The 20656-nt window shown below is 39.7% G+C and overlaps 1 protein-coding gene across 1 annotated transcript in view; it reads right to left on the bottom strand.

The window, feature by feature from the left end:
- SGCG (sarcoglycan gamma) overlaps window positions 1-20656 on the bottom strand; it is a 39816-nt gene that overhangs the window by 1218 nt on the left and 17942 nt on the right. The window contains exons 4-6 of the mRNA XM_089491244.1: window positions 17968-18087; window positions 10519-10591; window positions 3189-3312 (exon numbers count right to left, since the gene is read on the bottom strand). Coding sequence (XP_089347370.1) covers window positions 3189-3312; window positions 10519-10591; window positions 17968-18087 — 317 coding nt within the window. The remainder of the gene's footprint in view (window positions 1-3188; window positions 3313-10518; window positions 10592-17967; window positions 18088-20656) is intronic.

Raw genomic sequence — 20656 nt, 5'->3', positions numbered from 1 at the left:
CCCAGACATGTTCAGACTTCCAGAAAGTGAAGCAGCATTCATCACTCCAGAAAACATGTTTCCACTGCTCCAGAGTACAGATTTTAGGCCTGTGTGCTGCTGCTCAGCATGGAAACCCATTAAATGAAGCTCCAGGCGCATAGTAATTATGCTGATGTTGCGCCTAGAGGCAGTTTGGAACTCTGTAGTAAGTGTTGCTACGGAGAGCAGGCAATTTTTACGCACTAAGCTCCTCAGCACTCGGCAGCCCCGAACTGTGAGTGTGCATGGTTTATTACATCATTGCTGAGCTGTTACTCCCAGACGCTTCCACAATAATAGCACTTACAGTGGACCCAGGCAGAAATTTCATGAACTAACTTGTGGCATAGGCGGCATCCTATGGCAGCGCCATGTTTAACCCCTTAATGACAATTGCCGGTCCTGGCACGGCACGGAAAAGCATGTGCTTTACGACAATTGACGTGTCAGGACCGGCACGTCTTTAAACGGGTGCAGAAAGCGATCTACTATCGCTTTCTGCACCCAAAAAGCGTTGCTGAATGCCTCGACCTCGAGGCATTCAGCAACGCCGCGATCGGCACGAAGGGGCCATCTCTGGCCCCTCCACGGGGCGTCAACATCCGCCATACTTTGTATGGCGGCGGACGCCCGTTTTAAAAGCGTTTAGGAGGCGATCGACGATCGCCTCCTAAACTTAAATGGTGTCGCTGGAATGCCTCGATCAGGAGGCATCCAGCGACACCAAACACTAACCTTTTGATGGGCTGTGACCGCTCCGGAGAGCGGTCACAGCCGCAGCTGCCGGCAATCTTCGCTATCAAGGAAGATGGCCGCCGTCCTGTAACAGGAACCACAAATTTTAAAAGTTCGCTAGATGGTCCAGACCATCTAGAGAACTTTGGCTCCACTTGCAGGTTGAATACAGGTACTGCATTCACCATGCAAGTCAATGGAGCCCAGCTTTCTAATCACAGTGTGATTAGTAAAAATAAATTAAAAAATAAAATAAAATTAATAATAATTAGAAAAAAATAGTAAAAAAACAGTAAAATGTAAAAATCATTTCCCACTGATGTCACTATCAGGGGAACCTCCAAGTTGAAAAAAAATGTTACATTTTTTTTAAAAAAAAATAATAAAAAAAAAATATATATATATATAAAAAATATATTTTTGTGAGCAAGTCCTAAAATTAGCATATTAGCTTAAAACAATTCTCGCATGGAAAGAGTTAAAATACTGGCATAGTAAATGCCCGTGGGGTGTCTACTTTAAAAAAATGTATGATTTGATGGGGTAAATTGAATGGGCCAGGTTCAACAACGTCCCAATTAACACGGGGGGAAGGATGGCCACACATCTAATTTCCAATTAGAAAAATGCACACGTACCAAATGTGGCCTTTTAGTTCCCCCAAAAAATGACACACCCATGCATGTGGGGTATCACTGCACTCAGGAGATGTTGCTGAACACATTATGGGGTGTCGTGTGACAGCGGCATATACCAGGAGCTGTAAATTCATACATAAAGTAGGTGTGTGTGGGAAAAATACACACACAAAAATATTACTGCAAACTTTGAAAAAATGCTGGTGGTAAAATATGTGCATGCAAAGAGTTAAAATACCAGCATTTAAAATACCCTGTGGTGTCTAGTTTTGAAAAATATATGGTTTTGTTGGGCACACTGAAATGGCCTGGCTCAAAGATGTACCAAATAGGGCATGGGCAGTGGATCCCAAATGCCAAAGTTCAACATTGAAAAAAGCGCATGCCCCAAATGTGGCCCTTTTGCCCCAAAACAGCCAGGCAAAATCATTCATGTGAGGTATCGCTGTACTCAGGAGATGTTGCTGAACACATATTGGGGTGTTTTGTGATAGTGACATATACGAGAACATTTTAATTCATACCTGAATTAAAATGTGTGTGGAAAACCAAATGCAAAAAAATGACTACCACAAAGTTTGACAAAGACTGGTGGTAGATATGGTGCATGGAAAGAGTTAAAATACTAGCATTTGAAATACCCTGGGGTGTCTAGTTTTCAAAAATATATGGGTTTATTGGGCACACTGAAATGGCCCGGCTCAAAGATGTACCAAATAGGGCATGGGCAGTGGATCCCCAAATGCCAAAGTTCAACATTGAAAAATGCGCATGCCCCAAATGTGGCCCTTTTGCCCCCAAACAGCCAGGCAAAATCATTCATGTGGGGTATCGCTGCGCTCAGGAGATGTTGCTGAACACATATTGGGGTGTTTTGTGATAGTGACATAAACTAGAACATTTTAATTCATACCTGAAGTAAAATGTGTATGACAAAACAAATGCAAAAAAATGACTACCATAAAGTTTGACAAAGACTGGTGGTAGATATGGTGCATGGAAAGAGTTAAAATACTAGCATTTGGAATACCCTGGGCTGTCTAGTTTTCAAAAATATATGACTTGATGGGGTAAATTGCATTGGCCGGGTTTAAAGATACCCGAAATGGCACATGGGGGGAAGAATTACCAGATTTGGAAAAAATGGCTTTGAAATAGCAAAACGCTACCTGTACTTATTGCCCCATAATGGGTAGAAAAAAGCAAAAAAACATAAAAACATTGGGTATTTCTAAACTCAGGACAAATAGTAGAATCTATTTAGCAGGTTTTTTCATTACCTTTTATAGATGAGTAAAAGATTTTTCAACTAAAAGTTAGAAACAGTCATTTTTTTCTAAATTTTTCACCATATTTTATAATTTTTTTAATAGTAAATAATATGATACAATCAAAACAATGTCATCTAAAGAAAGCCCTTCTTGTCCTGAAAAAAACAATATCTAATGTGTGTGGGTTCAGTAAACGGGAAAGAAGAAAATTACAGCTAAACACGAGCAGCGCAGAAATGTTAAAAAGGCCATTGTCACAAAGGGTACAAAAAGTAAAATCAGCCTTTGTCTCGAAGGGGTTAAAGTCACGGAGCTCTTCAGTGCAACCCATTCTACTTCCAGTGTTTGTCTATGGAGATGGCTGCCTATGTGCTTGATTTTGTACACCTGTTAGCAATGGGTGCGGCTGAAATTACTATACTTAATAATTAACAGGAGTGTCATATACGTTTGGTTATAAAGCATATATAAAACATATGTGCATAAAATGTATACAAAGAAAATATAAAAAAATAGATACAACCATTCCTTCACTACTGTGCAGTTTAATATCCTTTTGGGAAAGAGCTTCAATGTTCCCAGCTTGTGCTTTTATGTGAATGCCTCTTGGTGCATCCATGCTCAACGATCGAGTTGGTGACTCCAATCTAAACACAAGATAACAAATCAAATATTAAAATGACATTGATGCGCAACTTTTCAGATTTAACTAGACTAGCACATAATCTGTAACTGAGCTCAGGTATAATACCAAACATGCTTTCACGTATCCCCAGTGTACACTTCATATGGTACTTATATATGTCTCATACACAGAACTTCCCACGATGACCCACATGCATCTTCACACACAGAAGGGTAGCACACAAATCAGACAGCCTTTCTAGAGGCTATGAGACTGACACACACCCTGCCACAGAAATCACTCTTGGTTTATACTCCAGGCAGGTAGTGACCAAGGAACAAACATGCTCTGAAACACAGTGGTCAACTACGTCACAGAGAGATAACCAGTGTGAAAAATGGCAGCTGTATGGGCCCCTGAGGTTTTTTTCGCCCTGATGGGTTGTCCCTTTTCACCCTGATGGGCTGTCCCATGTGATAAAGACAGCCCTAAATGTGTCCTTGAACCAGAGCTTCATTAAAATAATGACTCTGTTATACATTACGTAATATACATATCAATATATAGATTTATTTACCTCATTCGGCTTGCCTCAGTGAAGGATCATTCACCCTGTAGGTGAATCCTTTACTTGTTTCGCGCCTAACAATGGCGTTTAATTAAAGGCATAAAGACTATGTGCCGGTGTTGGGCACGAAACACGCAAGGCATTCACCCACAGGGTGATTGATCCCTCAGGGCCAAGCCAAATAAGGCAAATAAATCTATATAATGATATCAATTAGCTTGTCTGAAAATTATTTCCTTTGGAGTTGCAGATCAAAATCTTGTTTTTTGAAGCGCGTTTAGAGATTGAAGTGCCAAGTGGTCGTGGAACGTGGACGCTTTGGACTGCATATGTTGTGAGCTAAGGAGAGATGTTTCCAGCTTTAAATTCTGATGGACAGTTATGTTGTAACGAGACGTGGGGAGGAGCGGGGCTCAAGGTGGGGCAGAACCCAATGTGATACCTTGTTGTTTTCAGCTTTAGTCACAAGGAGCTGTGATAGAGTTTACAAGCTCTCTAGGACGATCAAAGGCCCTCTCCAAATGGCCTAAAAGCCCCACTGTGTGCCAAACTGTAACAGTAGGGCAGACAAACTGGACAGTGTTCAAAAAATCGAGACTTTACTTCTTTGTCTAAAATTGTGATCCAAGCAGGGTTGATGCTCAAACAACACCTTCCTTATACCCAGATGTATTCCTTTACATAAGCCAAGTGACAAATATGGGTGTTCACAGGCACCATTAAGCCGGGGTGTGCTGGGGGGGCCAAGTCCTTCCATGTGGCCCAGTAATAAACCAGCAGAAAACACACTCAATGCTCACTGTTTAGTCCTGTCCAAAACATCCATGATGCCTAAAATCATTTTTACTCTAGACAACCTGGTGGCTATATATGGAACTGCATGTAAAATATACATGTTGTGGCACAGTTTCTTTAAGCCAGTTTTTTAAACCAGATCTAGCCCTCCCTTGGTCCATAAGCATTCAAACATAAGGGAAGGATATGGCATAGGGGATATGGAAAGAACCCCTGGGCAAGCATTCTGAGGTATGAATAAAAAATAGGGAGCAGCAATTATAAAGAGAGAGGTTTAAGACACTAAACACCTGAAATGAAAAAAGTGAACAAGTGTAAAATAAAAAAAGGATGGCATGTACAATTGTGCTCAAAAGTTTGCATAACCTGGCAGAAATTGTGAAATGTTGGCATTGATTTTTGAAAATATGACTGATCATGCAAAAAGCTTTTATTTAGGTCTAAGGCTGACAGCAATGTTATTCACCACAAAGCCCCTAAAACAGTAGCGTATCTATAAGGGGAGAGGCTGCCTCCCCCGGGCAGGTCCATCACTTCAGACGCCGGCTTCTGTGCTCCCTAATCACTAAGCGGTAGCAATGGATGCCAAGCGCCCGGATATGACGTCTTATCCCGGCGATCTGCATCAATAGCCGGCACATAGTGATGAGGGAGCACTAGAGCAGAGGTCTGGATGAAATACCCCGCACTGCCAAGACAGGATGGAAGATGAAAAAGGTAACAGATGAGGAGAAAGGGTTGTAAGGGCAATGTATGTGTACATATGTACATAACTTCTGACACACTGTAATTGGGAGTGACGAGACCAAAATAGAGCTTTATAGTTAGGGGTCAACCAGGCCTATAGCGAAAAGAATACCATCCCCACCGTGAAGCATGGTGGTGGCTCGCTGATGTTTTGGGGGTGGGTGAGCTATAAAGGCACAAGAAATTGTGCAGAAAATTCTTCATTCTGCATTCTTCTACACGAAAGCTGCGCATGGGACGCTCTTGGACTTTCCAGCACGACAATGGCCCTAAGCACAAAGCCAAGCGGACCTTCCTGTGGTTAAAGCAGAAAAAGGTGAAGATTCTGGAGTGACCATCACTCCCTCCTGACCTTATTATCGTCGAGCCACTCTCTACACACTGTCATTGATGCGAAAGGGGGCAACACACAGTATTCAGAACTAAGGGTATGCAGACTTTGAAACAGGGCCGTACTCAATAAACTACTATTAAATATATTTTTTTTGTGTTCTACACTAAATAGTAAAGCAATACTCATCTGTAATAGTGTATTGTGCAATGAATTGTTATTGTGATTTGTGTAAAATAAGTGAGAGTGACAATAGTTCTAAATGTCTACAGCCTTTCAAGTGCAACCGCGCAATTAGTGAACTCACAAAATAAGTGATTTTGCCTTACAAGATACAGTTATATGATGAGAAACATCCCGGCAACAGAGTTATAGCACTTTATACAACATTAAGGGTGCAATAAAGCTTTCCGCTTGACAAGTTAGCTAGCACATAAAAGTGACGAATAAAATTCACTAGCAGCGTAAAAGCCATAAAATTAGCACAAAGAAATAAAAATAAGTTAAACTATGATCAGGACTGAAGTTTTCAATAAATATCATTTCATGATACCATTACTGAATAGCAAAATACAGAGCTTGGCATGATTTCCAAAGCTTAAAGAGATCAAGATATGAAATTAGGCTAAAATGTGATTTATACAAAAACAAGAAATTATTATGACTACTGTCAAGGTCATAAAGTACAAAGAAATAAGCCGTTTAACGTTATTTTATTGAAAATACACCTAAGATGTTGTGACTAGATTCCAAAAATGACCTAGTTGTATTGTGTGTGCGGCCAGTAATAGTCAATTTGTTGGGTTACAATATTTCCTGAGTCTCTACAATAGGAAAACGTTCAGACCAGATGGGTTCTCATCTGATGCTGTTTTTTTTTATTTCTATGTAATATCCCTACATCTTAGAGTGAAGCCATGTGAGGGATCAGGAGGGATCATAAAGGCTAGTTCCTTTTCAAGAAATGCTAAAGGGTTAAATGTAAAGAGTAGACTTGGAGAAATTGACCAAAAACGATTCTGACAAATCTTTCATTTCAGTTTTGGTATATATTAGTTTGCGGACGATACATTTTGTTTCCTGGCTTTTCGGTTCAGATGACACTCGTAGGGCTTTTTCCATTTGGAAACGAAATTTGTTGTCACACACCCTGTCTGCTTTTCTGCAGCTCTGCTTCTTCTCTTGCCTCATCTTGTTCTTCTGTCTTCTTTCTTCATCTGCTTCTCCCCAGTATCATCTCTATTAAACAGGCATCCCAGAGCACTAATAATTTTGAGGAATTTGTATAACTTTTCTTTGGCTAGGCCAGGTTTAACAGTCAGAATAAACAAAGTGTGTTGCAGAATAATATGGCACAATATGTGAATGAGAGTGTAACAAGGCAAACAAATTGGTTTCCACTTTTTATATGGTACAGATTATGCTATGTATGGCTAGTATGATAACTTAGCTCTGTATTGTGACCTAAAAGCTGAACTTCTGCAGCCCCCAAATCACTGGCTTGGACTATGAATACTTTCCCTTTTTAATTTTTTTTTTTTTGTGTTAATCATTTAATGGAAATAACCAGTAGCAAATTCCAACTGCACTCATGTTCTCAATGGAACTCTATTATGTATTTTAACCCTTTCAGTTAAGCATTCAAACACTGGGGAAGAAGAGGAAAATGATGCAAGGTTAAAAAAAAAAGAAGAAAAAGCACCTTCACTTTGAATGTAATAGTTTGAATAAGAATGATGTAAGCAAGGATGTTTTAGAGCAAAGAGCAAACTGACCTCAGTTTTATAACCTGCTGGCTCTTAAGCTAATTAAAAGAAAAAAGACAAAGATGCTAGTGAAAGTAATTGAATGTATCAGGTCAAAGATGCTGTCATATTACTGATCATGTTTAAATTACTTTAATTACCCTTTCATGTAATGTTCCATCAGCAACGTTATGCTTTTAGAGTTACTTTGAAGGAAATGTGGCCGTACCTGATTATATATTAGGTAGGAAAGCCACATTTTACATACTGATTTTGACCTTCTTAGATTCTGTCTCTAAAGGAATACTTATTCCATTAATTCCTCTTTCATTTTAAAGGGAATCAATATGATTTTATATAATCATATCTGTGTTTAAAACGTGGCATTGTGCACCCATAACACAACATTCTATTAAGGTTTTTGTGTCTAAGGGTAACAATATTTACCGTATTGGCCCGATTATAGGCCGCACTTGGGGGTGTGGCCTATAATTGAGGTTTAGCGCAGGGATGCGTAATTCGTATCACCTGACACCCGGGACATGCAGTTCGGGGCGCGGGCAGGTGTTTTTTTTTATTTTTTATTCAGCAGGGTTAAGATCCAGATCCCCTGCAGCGCTTTAGGGGACCTGTATCCTCCTCTCTGACAGCCAGCGCAGCTGGTATGCGCGATGCAGAGAACCCCCTCTACTGCCGGCACTTCCATCGGGGCTTCTGGTGCTCCACTATAGAAGCCCCAGCGGATTTACCGGCTAGCAGCAGGGGAGGTTGTCTGCGCGCATTGCGTGGGCATTCAGAGGCTGCCAGAGAGGAGGATCCCCCGCAGCGCTGAAGGGGACCTGTATCCGGTGAACGTCTGCGCGATGCAATCTCCACTGCTGCCGGAACTTCCACAGGGGCTTCTATGATAGAGCACCAGCATAGAAGCCCCGGCGGAAGTGGCGAGTAGCAGCAGAGGTTGTCTACGTGCATCACGCAGACGTCCACCAGATGCCCCCGCTAGGCACAAGGGAGTCTATCGGTGCATTGGTAGGTCTGAGGGGGGCAGAGTGGCATATCTAGGGGGCATAAAGAATATCTGGGGGACAGGGGGCATATCAGGGGGGCAGAGTGACATATCTATAAGTAAGGTGCATTATGAATTAAGGGGGAGGGCTTAAAATGGCTGTTTGTATATAACATATGCTGATTAACTGCATAATATATATTCCTGTTCATTAGATAAAATACTTTACCATTCCACTAATGTGTATTTTCCTTTAAAAATAATTTATTCTTTAATATAGCACCATCAGGTGCTGTTGGCAAAATGTCCAGAGTAGCCTAAATCTTTATATTGGGTTTCCCATGAGGCCTCCACCTTATCTTCTTTTATATATTAAGATTGATAAATGCAACTATGGGGGCTGACAACTGCTCTCCCCTAATCCATGTCTAATGGTGTGGGGGCACTAGGGTTAGTGGCACCTGGGTGTAGTATTTCTCCCCGCCCCCGTAATTAATATCCAGACTAACATATTAACACACAAATTTGGTCTAACATGCACACATCCCTTACAAAAAATTACTGCAGTACTACTGCACATTTACTGCAGTTTTTTTTTTATATTGCAAACCTACAGTTGTACTTCAATGTACTGCAGCTTTATTGCATTTGTACTTCAGTAAATGTGCAGTAATACTGCAGTAAAAGTGCAGTATTGCAGTTTTTTCATGTCCAAAAAACTGCAATAATTTTTTCGTAAGGGATTCTAAAACCCATACGCTTACAAACACACTTTACTACCACACTGACACAGGCTAACATCATACACTAACATCATACACATCATACACTAACACAGACGCTAACTCTTTATGCTCACACACACACTTTCTGCTCCAACCCCCCCTCAACAGTGAAGGAGAGTTCTCCCTCCTTCTCTTTTCACCTCTCCTCTCCCATCTGCAGTATGGCTCACATAGCTCTCTGTCCCTCCCTCCAACTCTTGTGGAGCCCTTATCTTCTGTTCAGCTACTGCTGTGTAAGCTGCAGCGCTATTACAGCAGAGAAATATAACATGTTGTGTGACCCCCCCTCAGATACCTTTGTTACTGAGCCTCATGGTGCATCCACCACTCATGGTTTATGTACCTGCAAGTTTTAATATTCAATAAAGTTCCTAATGGTTTAAGAACGTCCAATTTTGTTCTCCTTATGAAGAGGCACCCACAGTAAAAAGCGTGACCAGAGCCAGCTCCAGAAGGGGCATAATACCAGACCCATGGTTATGGGGGGGGATTGTAAAACAGCGAACTGACTAAAAGGTGTTACATATACACGTTACTACCCTTACGAAAAATTACTGCAGTTTTTCTGAAGTAATACTGCAGTTTTTTGGACATGAAAAAACTGCAATACTGCACTTTTACTGCACTTTTTTTTATATTGCAAACCTACAGTTGTGCTTCAATGTACTGCAGCTTTATTGCATTTGTACTTCCGTACAAAAATAACTGCAGTAAAACTGCAGTACAGTGAAGTACAAATGCAGTAAAACTGCAGTAAATGTGCAATAATACTGCAGTAAAGTGCAGTATTGCAGTTTTTTCATGTCCAAAAAACTGCAGTATTACTTCAGAAAAACTGCAGTAATTTTTTTCGTAAGGGTAAATTTCCAAGTCATGCTAAGTAATAGAACTTTTTTGACATTATTCTGACTCATCATCTTCAAATTGTAACATTGCCAGGGCACAGGTGTCTGAAAGGCTTAACACATATAGTCATTGTGTGGGGAATTATCTCGCTGAATACCTAAAGAAAAGTGGGAAAGCAGCATTTTCATGTCCTGGAGTAAGGCAGGAATACATTTTACATAAAAGAGGGAAAATGCTTAAATGCCCATGTCCTCCACTGTATTAAACAATTGATGCATATTGGAGGAGTGAGTCTATACAAGCTACCCTCTTATTCTTGTTTATGTATGGCACATTTACTTTTCAGTTAAATAAAACTGTGTATGCTATTCAATATTCACTGTGCAATTAGGGTCCAGTATATACCTGAGTTGCTTTGATGTATCAGCTCGAACAAGAGGAGTTTCCACAGAATGTTCAAATAGGGCACCCTCTGGTCCTGCAACAAATAAGAACTGTATTATAAATTATTCTTTATTATTCTTATTGTTATGATTCTCTGAGTCAGAGTATAACATTATTGTGTAGTGAGCAATAAATCCTTTTTACTGTGTCCATTTGGAAAACATGAATCTAGTCTTTTCACTAAAAGTTGGGTAATAGCTAGTTGGCAGTCAAGTTCTTAAAAGTTGAGAAAATTGCCCAATTTGCTAATTCGTCAATTTCGATTTTCAGTTACTGTGAGTTTCAATATAAGTTTTGCAAGTTACAATGGGAAGTCTGGAGTCAACTGAATGTAAGTTCACTGTTGAGTGCTTGATAATTAGTTAATTATGTCCCCTGGTTGGTTAGCAATGAAGCACCCAGGAAACACTTTTCCCCTTGAAGCTGCTTGTTATCCAGATTTATAAGTACAATAAAAATAATAAATACAAATAATAATAGATTGGATTTGTCTAGGAATTTATTCACAAACATTCACATGATTACTTGCACGCTCTTGCAATGGTAACTTGCAAGCTTGTTGGCACTGAAGACCAACTCGCAAAGTTCTGACATGGAGATTCAAGCTCCATCATTAAGTCATGCAAATCTTGTTTTTTCCCAAGATATGAGCATTTGCAAGCACTCAGAAGAAATGTGTGAGGATTGGCACAAAAGATCAAAGTCATAGCCTCCAAGAGAAATTTTATCAGAGGGTACAACGTTTCCTCTGGGCCCCTTCTCTTCTCCATCAGTCATTCTGGTTTTATCCACTATGGCTTTATTACATACGCTGTATAGATCAAAAAGGGTATGAAAGATGAGAAAGGAGTGGAGTGCTCTGTTCATTTTCTACATTTAAGGCCTTATGTTCCCTCCATGATAAATGTAAATAAATAAAATAAAGAAGGATACGAGAAAGAACATTTAATTTGAATATTTTTGTTTATGTTACAATAAAGATAAGATGAAAGAATTCACATTGAAATATCCTTTTATATTGGAATGCAGATCAGATCACCAGAAGTCATAAGTATTAGTAAAAAGGTAGATAAACTTACTATTTACTTTAAGAAAAGAGGTTTCCTAGACGTTTTGTGGGGGGAAAAAAATGAATCCCAGCATGTAAATTAATTGTTCTGGCAATGTCTGATTCAATACTTAGCCTGGCCAAATCCACAAGACATCCCTGAGACATTGTAGACCTTAAATAATTGGCTTAATTAGCTTAGTTTTGCTAAATGGCCTCTCTCTAGAAGCTACCATTTCTGGGATTGTTAATTGTATTCTTAACCCAACACAAACATTTGTAAACAGGTCACCAAGTTTGTGCTCTGTTAACAGGCTCAACAGATCTGATGGCTTTAACTGTGCATTTACATACTGGCTTTATGTACGGAGGGTAAATGTTGCATCTCATTTTAAAAATCATCACCATTAAGGTCAGCAGGATATTGCTCTAATAAGGATAAAGGTTTTCCCTCCACACTACTTTTAGACACGGTGAGATATTTCTACAGGAAATTTTGTTCTGTCATCACGCAATTTCTGTATTTAAGTTTGACGCAACCAATTTGTCTTCGTTTCTGTGAAGAGTTTTTCTATGTTTGCTACTTCAACATCCAGTGTGTCATCTCTAGCTTTGATGACTTTGTCGCAAACATCTATTCATGTTGCAAAAAGTTATTCAAAGTGACCACCAATTCATGTCTTTCTGGAGTTAAAGATGTCCTCCTGTAATGTTGCATAACTCCACTGTATAATTCCATGGTCTATCACACTTTTTCCTGTTCCATTGATTCACCAGCTTACAACTTGCCAATATGCCCTAAGTCACCATTACAGATATCGAAAGTCAGCAAAGGAGCCGTGTACAATGAATAATTAGAGCATCAGTCTTCTCACACTCGTGTCTAGGGATCACCCAAGATGATGCTTGCATTCGTCCTGCCTTATTATATTATTTAAAAAATTTCAACATTTTTTTATAACAAAACATCTGTTAAAATGGTCAGTAAGAGTCTTAAGTGATTGATTATTTTAGGGTATATCCCACACATTTATGTACCAACATTGAGGGCTTGTAGCAGATTTTATATGCTTTTATATTATGGTAACATATTCAAAAATACATTTTAAATGCAAATTAGCTGGATGGAGAATATTTAGGGGGTAATTATATTTTACTCCACTTTGGCTGCATTACGATCAGCAAAAAATCCTACTGACCTCAAGCATCTTGATGTTTATAAATATATTACGTGGTTATCAGGTTATCCAATAAATAATTACCGTTTTACTACGCTGCATGATGAAAAATCAAGAGGAAATTAGAAACTGTATGTTAAAGGTTCCCAAATGAAAATAAATGTTGCCCATTAAGTATCCATATACAGTACTGAAACAATGCAAAATGATTTATGTGCTCTTCATTTTGGACATACAACAGAGTATATCAAAAAAAACCAACACATATTAGCTTAACATTGCTACAGCCTACTTTTCCTGAAATAAAGGAAAGTTAAAATTCCATAAATTTACCAGATACTGCTTGAAGATTGTTCCACTTATTTACCGCCCTCTCGGTAAAGTAAGACCTTATCTAAGACTACATCTAAGTCCCAGGCCCTCTAGTTTTTGACCATGAACTCCATTTCCAACATTCCTGAATACATCAGAGCAATGTGATTTATTGTAAAGGCAATGCTCCTGCGATAGTGGATCCAATAATTACTGGTGGCTCATATGTCAATCTGTCCTTTACAGATGGGCAACCAAGGGATTATTTTGGTACTAGATGGAATTAATAATAATACAAATAAAAACAAGAGAGAGGCAAACAACGCACGTCATCACGATGTGGGTTGTTGGTCTCTCTCTTGTTTTTTTATTATTATTACCATCATGGTCAAATTCTGGCTAGCGTTTTAGTCATACCGTCCACCACACATCACAACCGAAACATAGATATTTACATAAGGAAAGATGAAAAGGCCTACCTTTGGCGACTCTAGTAACAATATTAGGGCTGCAACAACTAATCGATAAAATCGATAATAATCGATAATGAAATTCGTTGCCAACGAATTTCATTATCGATTAGTTGAATCGATTATTATCGATTATAAAATGAGGGTTTTTTCAGAGCAAACGCTCTGAAAAATCCCCCTCATTATATAATCCGTTTCAGTGACTCACAGCAGCAGCTCCTACTTACCAGTCCCTCCCTGTAATCACTGTGACAACTGGCCCCGCCCCCTTCCTTCTCCCAGAAGGCCAGAACCACATGGCTGTGACACTCATCTAACTGTAAGTATAAAATTAATATTTGGGCTGCTGAAAGTTAGGGGAGGTGGGGGTTAATTTAGGGGCAGTTATGGTTAATGGGGTGTTTAGGGTTAATTTAGGGGCAGTTATGGTTAATGGGGTGTTTAGGGGCAGCTATGGTTAATGGGGTGTTTAGGGGCAGCTATGGTTAATGGGGTGTTTAGGGTTAATTTAGGAGCAGCTGTGGTTAATGGGGTGTTTGGGGTTAATTTGAGGCAGTTGTGGTTAATGGTGTGTTTAGGGTTAATTTAGGGGCTGTTGTGGTTGACAGGGTCTTTAGGGTTAATTTAGGGGATGCTGTGGTTAATGGGGTGTTTAGGGTTAATTTAGGGGCAGTTATGGTTAATGGGGTGTTTAGGGTTAATTTAGGGTAGTTGTTTTGATGGGGTATTTAGAGTTAATTTAGGGGTAGTTATGGTTAATGGGGTGTTTAGGGTTAATTTAATGATGAGGACTGAGGGTTAATTTGATTAATTTAATAAAGTTAACTTAAGGTGCAGTTAGAGATAAAGGGGGGCCAAACTAAGGGGAATCTAAATCCTGGGGGCAGTGAAGATTAACCCAGTACTTATTTATTAAAGTATGGTGTCAGTGTGCTGTGAACGGGTCTGTGACTCTATGAGGGGACTATGAGATATCTGGGGGGTATAAGGCATATTGGGGTATAAGGCATATCAGGGGAGGACGGAGTGACATATCTGGGGGTATAAGGCATATACGGTATATAAGGCATATGTGGGGAGGGCAGCGTGGCATGTCTGGGGAGGACGGAGTGGTGTATCAGGGTGTATAAGGCATATCTGGGGCCACAGTGGCATATCTGGGGGTAGAGTGGAGTGGCATATGTGGGGAGAGCAGCGTGGCATGTCTGGGAGGTAGTGTGGCATGTCTGGGGAGGATGGAGTGGTGTATCAGGGGGTATAAGGCATATCAGGCACAGTGGCATATGTGGGGGTGGAGTGGTATATGTGGGAGGCAGCGTGGAGTGGTATATGTGGGAGGCAGCGTGGAATGGCATATGTGGGGGTGGAGTGGTATATGTGGGAGGCAGCGTGGAGTGGTATATGTGGGAGGCAGCGTGGAATGGCATATGTGGGAGGCAGCGTGGAGTGGTATATGTGGGAGGCAGCGTGGAATGGCATATGTGGGAGGCAGCGTGGAGTGGCATATGTGGGAGGCAGCGTGGCATATGTGGGAGGCAGCTTGGCATGTCTGGGAGGCAGCATGGCAAGCCTGGGCTCAAATGTGCATCAATTGGGGGGGCTGGTTGGGAAATAAAGACAAGAAATGTATTTTATCAAAGTTTTTTTTTTATTCTGCTGTTTGTATTTAACATTTGTTTATTAAATTATTTTAAATAAATGAAAAATTTACATTCATTTTTTTTATCCGATTAATCGATTAATCGACAAAATAATCGGCCAACTAATCGATTATGAAAATAATCGTTAGTTGCAGCCCTAAACAATATATAGCGGAGGCACATTAGATACCACTGTCAAAATTGGGGGCACTAATAATTTCCACCACTAAATCATGCCCTTAAAAAACCTAAATAAATATATATTAATAAGATGCCAAAATACCAGAGTAATGTGATATGCACACATACATGTAAGGGGCCATATGAAGAGGTATGAACAGTCAATAATTTACTATATTCTGTCTAGCGGTATACATCAATAAACAAATATGCCAGCAAAACTGGCCAGACCGGCCAGAAATAGGTGCAATAGTTGTGCACGACGTTTGTGCCTGCAGAATCCTAACTTCACAATAAACTGCTCTTTTCTTTGTGCCCAAAAGGATTTTGCACCAAAAGACCTTTTTTTACTCACATAGGAAGCTTTTACAACAATATGCTGCCTACAGTTCACATTGGGTTCACGCTGTCCTTGCTAAATAGAATAACAAAAAAGTACTGTCGATCCAAATGTTCCTTTAGGTGAATTCAAATGTGCAAACAAATCCAGTGCAGTATAGAAGTCTATATATCGCATATTTGTATGTTATAGGGTTACTGGCGTATCTGAAAACTGTCAGGGAACCTGCTATGTATCTTAAGAAATAATGACTGTTATTAGCCTTACCTCTACTTCTTTATTTGTAACTTATATCAACAAAAGTTTTATCTTGATATACTCTACATCAGTTACCTTAACGCGATCATCCTTAAAATGTGACCTGATAGCGGCCCATTACTGTGATCAGCTTAAAAACCAAAGTCATGTTTTACTACAAAAAATATGACTTGCCCTGCTTCACATGACCAGTGATTTTATATGTAATAAATACTCTACTAAATACCACTGTATGTTCTGACACCTTTCTATCAGAACCAGCATTCACTTTTTCAGCAATTTGAGCTACAGTAGCTCATCTGTTGGATTTGACCACACGGCCAGCCTTCACCCCCCATGTGCATCAATGATCCTTGTCCGCCCCATGACCCTGTCGCAGGTTCAAGGCTTTTCCTTCCTTGGATCACTTTTCGGGAACACCCCATAAGAGCTGCAGTTTTGAAGTCGACCAGCCATCACAATTTGGCCCTTTGTATTTAGCATGTCATAAAAGTACCTGTTGATATAATGGTCATAATGTCCATATAGTGTGTGTTATTTGTATTTACCGTATTTGCTCGATTATAAGACGACCCTGATTATAAGACGACCCCCCAAAATCTGAATATTAACTTAGGAAAAAAAGAAAAAGCCTGAATATAAGACGACCCTAAAGGAAAAAAGTTTTACCAGTAAATGTTAATTCATGTAAACTATTTTTTTTAATAAAAGCTATGATTGAGAAAAATATTTTTTTTGTTTTTATTTCTTGTATTTTCCAACCTGTCCCCCAGTTACGCACATCTGCCCCCAGGCTTGCCACTCCAATATGGCACTGTGGCCCATGATATGCCTTTTAACCCTCTATATGCCACTGTGCCCCATGGTATGCCTTTTGACCCCCTATGTGCCACTCTGCCTCCAGAAATGCCTTATACCCCTATATGCCACTCTGCCTCCAGAAATGCCTTATACCCCTATATCCCATTCTGGCATTTAGGGGGTTAAAATGCATATTATGGGGCAGAGTGGCATATAGGGAGGTATAAGGCATTTCAGGAGGCAGAGTGGCATTAAGGGAGTTAAAAGGCATTGTATAGAGCACTCTGCCTCCAGAAATGCCTTATACCCCTATATGCCACTCTGGCATTTAGGGGGTTAAAATGCATATTATGGGGCAGAGTGGCATATAGGTGTATAAGGCATTTCAGGAGGCAGAGTGCTCTATTAAATGCCCCCTTAACGCCACTCCAGAAATGCCCTATGCCCCCATTTAACACACACACACACACACACACACACACACCCTATACCCCCATTTAACTAACACACACACACACACACACACACTCTCCCCTCCCCTCCCCTCTCAGCCCTCTCTTACCGGTGCTTCCAGCCGGGGCAGCGGGTTGACGTCGCCTTCTGCTGCAGCCGGAAGGAGGTGGAGTTGGCAGCGGGGGTTTGTATCCGTCCGTCGCGTATACTTTCCCCGGCTGTCAGAGATCAGAGTTCCCCGCACCGGTGCGGGGAACTCTGATCTCTGACAGTCGGGGAAGGTTTGCGCGACGGACGCAGACAACCCCCGCTGCTAGCCACACCTCCTTCCGGCTGCAGCGGACGTTGTCTACGCGGATCGCGTAGACGTCAACCCGCTGCCCCGGCAATACAGCAGGAAGCACCGGTAAGTGTGTGTATGATGGGGGGGTGGGGGGGTGAGACAGGAGGATCCAGGTCCCCTGCAGCGGTGCGGGGGATCTGGATCTTAGTCTCCTAATCAGACTCTATTTGAGGTCTGATTAGAAGACGACCCCGATTAGAAGACGAGGGGTATTTTTCAGAGCATTTGCTCTGAAAAAAACCTCGTCTTATAATCGAGCAAATACGGTATGTATATATATATATACAAGTACATAATATATGTTTATATAATAAACAACATTTTATCTTCTATTCTACTGTTAATTGATAAGTCATAATATCATAGTAATATTAAAAACAGACCAACCTGTTACTCTGAGCTTCCCTGTTCCAACTAAAACTTCATCTTCGTTAACAGAAAAGAGCATCTTTCCATTCCTTGAGTTTATCTGAAAATGCTGGCCATGTGTTTCTACAGCTTTAGGACCTGCAGTGGAAAAAAATTACACATCCATTAGAAATGATAATATTTGAGTATCATGCCTGTGTACAAAACGATATCACTCAGAAGTCTCAGGTTTTACTGCTCCACATTGGACCACCAATGGCAAAGGGTCACAGTGTGAAAACCTGTGTGTGATATCCATATACCCTACCTCAATGCTAATTGATGCCAAATATAGCCATGTTCTAAACAACACAATCCCACAGAAAACCATGGAAAAAATGGAAATAATTTCCAGAATATGAATGGGCAAAGTGAAAAAAGAAAAAAACACCAATGAGCCATTCACAGGTAAAGGCGCAGTGTCTACAGAATGATTATCACTCTATAACAAAGAAGCATACATGCTAACGATGAAACTAAATCTAAAAATCATTGCAAGAAATCATATATTCACTTCTAATTAGCCCTTCAATCCTTCAACTTTCTTTAAAATGTTCATTATGGACTTTTCATAACCGTAGCGCTTAATAACTTTTGGTATAATTCAATAAGCTTTATTGCGTATCTTTTGTAATCATCCCCGTATTAAATCACTGGATCTAATGGTCCAGTTACGTATTAATTAAAACTACACAAAAGATTTTTGTAGCAAGAAGATTTGAAAGAGAAGACATATTTACTCCCTTGTTAGAAATACCAAGGAGCTCTTTGGGAAAATGAATTTTAAACGATGCTCATTTGAGATTCATAAAGAATGGAAACCTAATGAGATTATTATGTTCATCATTAAGCCAAGTTTGCAAACCTGGCTTGAGGGTGTTTCATTAAGGACACCCTTTACACAACATGTTTCATTAACCATCCCCTACATGTTTCCATTGTGTCTTAATGAAGTAGCGTATAGTTATAAAAATGTACTTGGTTAAGCATATTTAACAATTATCACATTTTCTGCAATAGTATTACATGTTTGGTAAAGGACATTTAGTAAGTAGTTCCAACACCTAATTTGTCTAGTTATAGGGAAAAAATATACCATATTTACAATGCTTGTTTAATACAGATTTACGCCAGACAGGATCGAGACAGACATCAGAGCGAATCGTTAAATAAAATTAAAAGACAGTTTTTTTCTAGACTTATTTAAAATAATTATAGAAAAGTAAATTATATTCCAAAGTCTATCTCCACTTCAGGGATTTCTTATGTAGATTGTTCTCTTTTACTTTCTGGGCTTCCCTTCATAAGGGTTTGGGTCTGACTGAATTTTGTTACACTCTGATGCCTACCATATAGTATGCACCCCCCCAACAGAGCAAAATGAAGTAACATTCTAGTTCCAATCCCTTACTGACCTCTGATAGCAGTGATTAAATATACAATTTTTAGTAGTGATTAAATATCACTTCCATTTCACCTCTAGATTATGAATAGCAATATATAGATGTTCTTTTGAGACTCGTCAGAACACAAGGTCAATATTTCTCCATCCAATGACGTTCTAGAGTATATCATCAACCTGCTATGCAGCAGTGGTCCCCTAGATTGGGTTGTCCATGTGCGCCAGCTCTAGCTCTTAAACACCACCACAGTTCCTAATGGAATCGGCCATAAAATGAGCGTGGTAGTCTTTCCAACTTCTGACTTAAACTAACCTGCTCTGGTCAACTTTCTGGATTTAATATGGTCTTTGATTTGTGCATGTACTTTTAACTTTGCTAAACTTCTTTTAAGCATAGCCTTCTTTTCTTCTCTGTACCAAGCACCTTGGAAGCTTCAGGTTTTTCTGGAACCCTTTGTTCTTTACACCATTACAGCACTTCAGTAACCCATCTTTCAATTGTCTTTGAAGTATATCTGTTGCTTGGGCACAGGTGGTGCTGATCTGAAATGGGTGGAAAGGTTCAGTCTATGGAAGCGGAGAATGTGACAGCTGATTACCATTGACATTCTGTAGATGATTATTTTCTTTGAACACCTCACAAAAATACTTGATGAGACCACAGTCTGCATACTTTACTGAAAATCAATTTCTAGCAGCAGCCCCTGGAATACAATGCTAAGTAAGGTGCATATAATGATGGTTTAAACTTGAAAAAGTCTACCCATCAGACTCAACATTATCTAAGTTTACAAAATTTGACAGATTTTAATTTCCCCTGTAAGAAAAATATACAGAGCAGCTAATTAAAATGTGTAAGACATGAGTATAACAGAAAATATAATTTTATAAACAGAAAAGATAGGTAATCCGAAAGCTGTATCAAAAATCAGGTACATTCAAATTGCCATTAAAAAACTCAACATGTGGATTGAAACTCTACTGTTTTATTGCAATCCTTAATATAGAGAAATAATGAATTCTTTACTAGTCATACAGAATGACGCAGTCTGAAAACTATTATTAAAATAGTGCGCTAAGAATAGGGGAACATATTTAGACCTCTGTGTTGTCAGTTGTGGAAACAGTTGTGGAATCAGGAAAAGGCTTCATGGGAAAGCAAGACCAATACCCCCTCCCCGATTATTTTAGCCAACAGAATAGTCAGAACATTAGGCTGTATTTACATACAGGATCATTTCTGTGCTCCCTATATTGATCTGTCAT

Source organism: Sceloporus occidentalis, unplaced genomic scaffold, assembly GCF_023333645.1.
Source record: "Sceloporus occidentalis isolate IW3139 unplaced genomic scaffold, rSceOcc1.0.p SCAF_49, whole genome shotgun sequence".
In the NCBI taxonomy this organism is placed as follows: Eukaryota; Metazoa; Chordata; class Lepidosauria; order Squamata; family Phrynosomatidae; genus Sceloporus; species Sceloporus occidentalis.
This window is presented reverse-complemented; position numbering and strand designations above follow the sequence as displayed.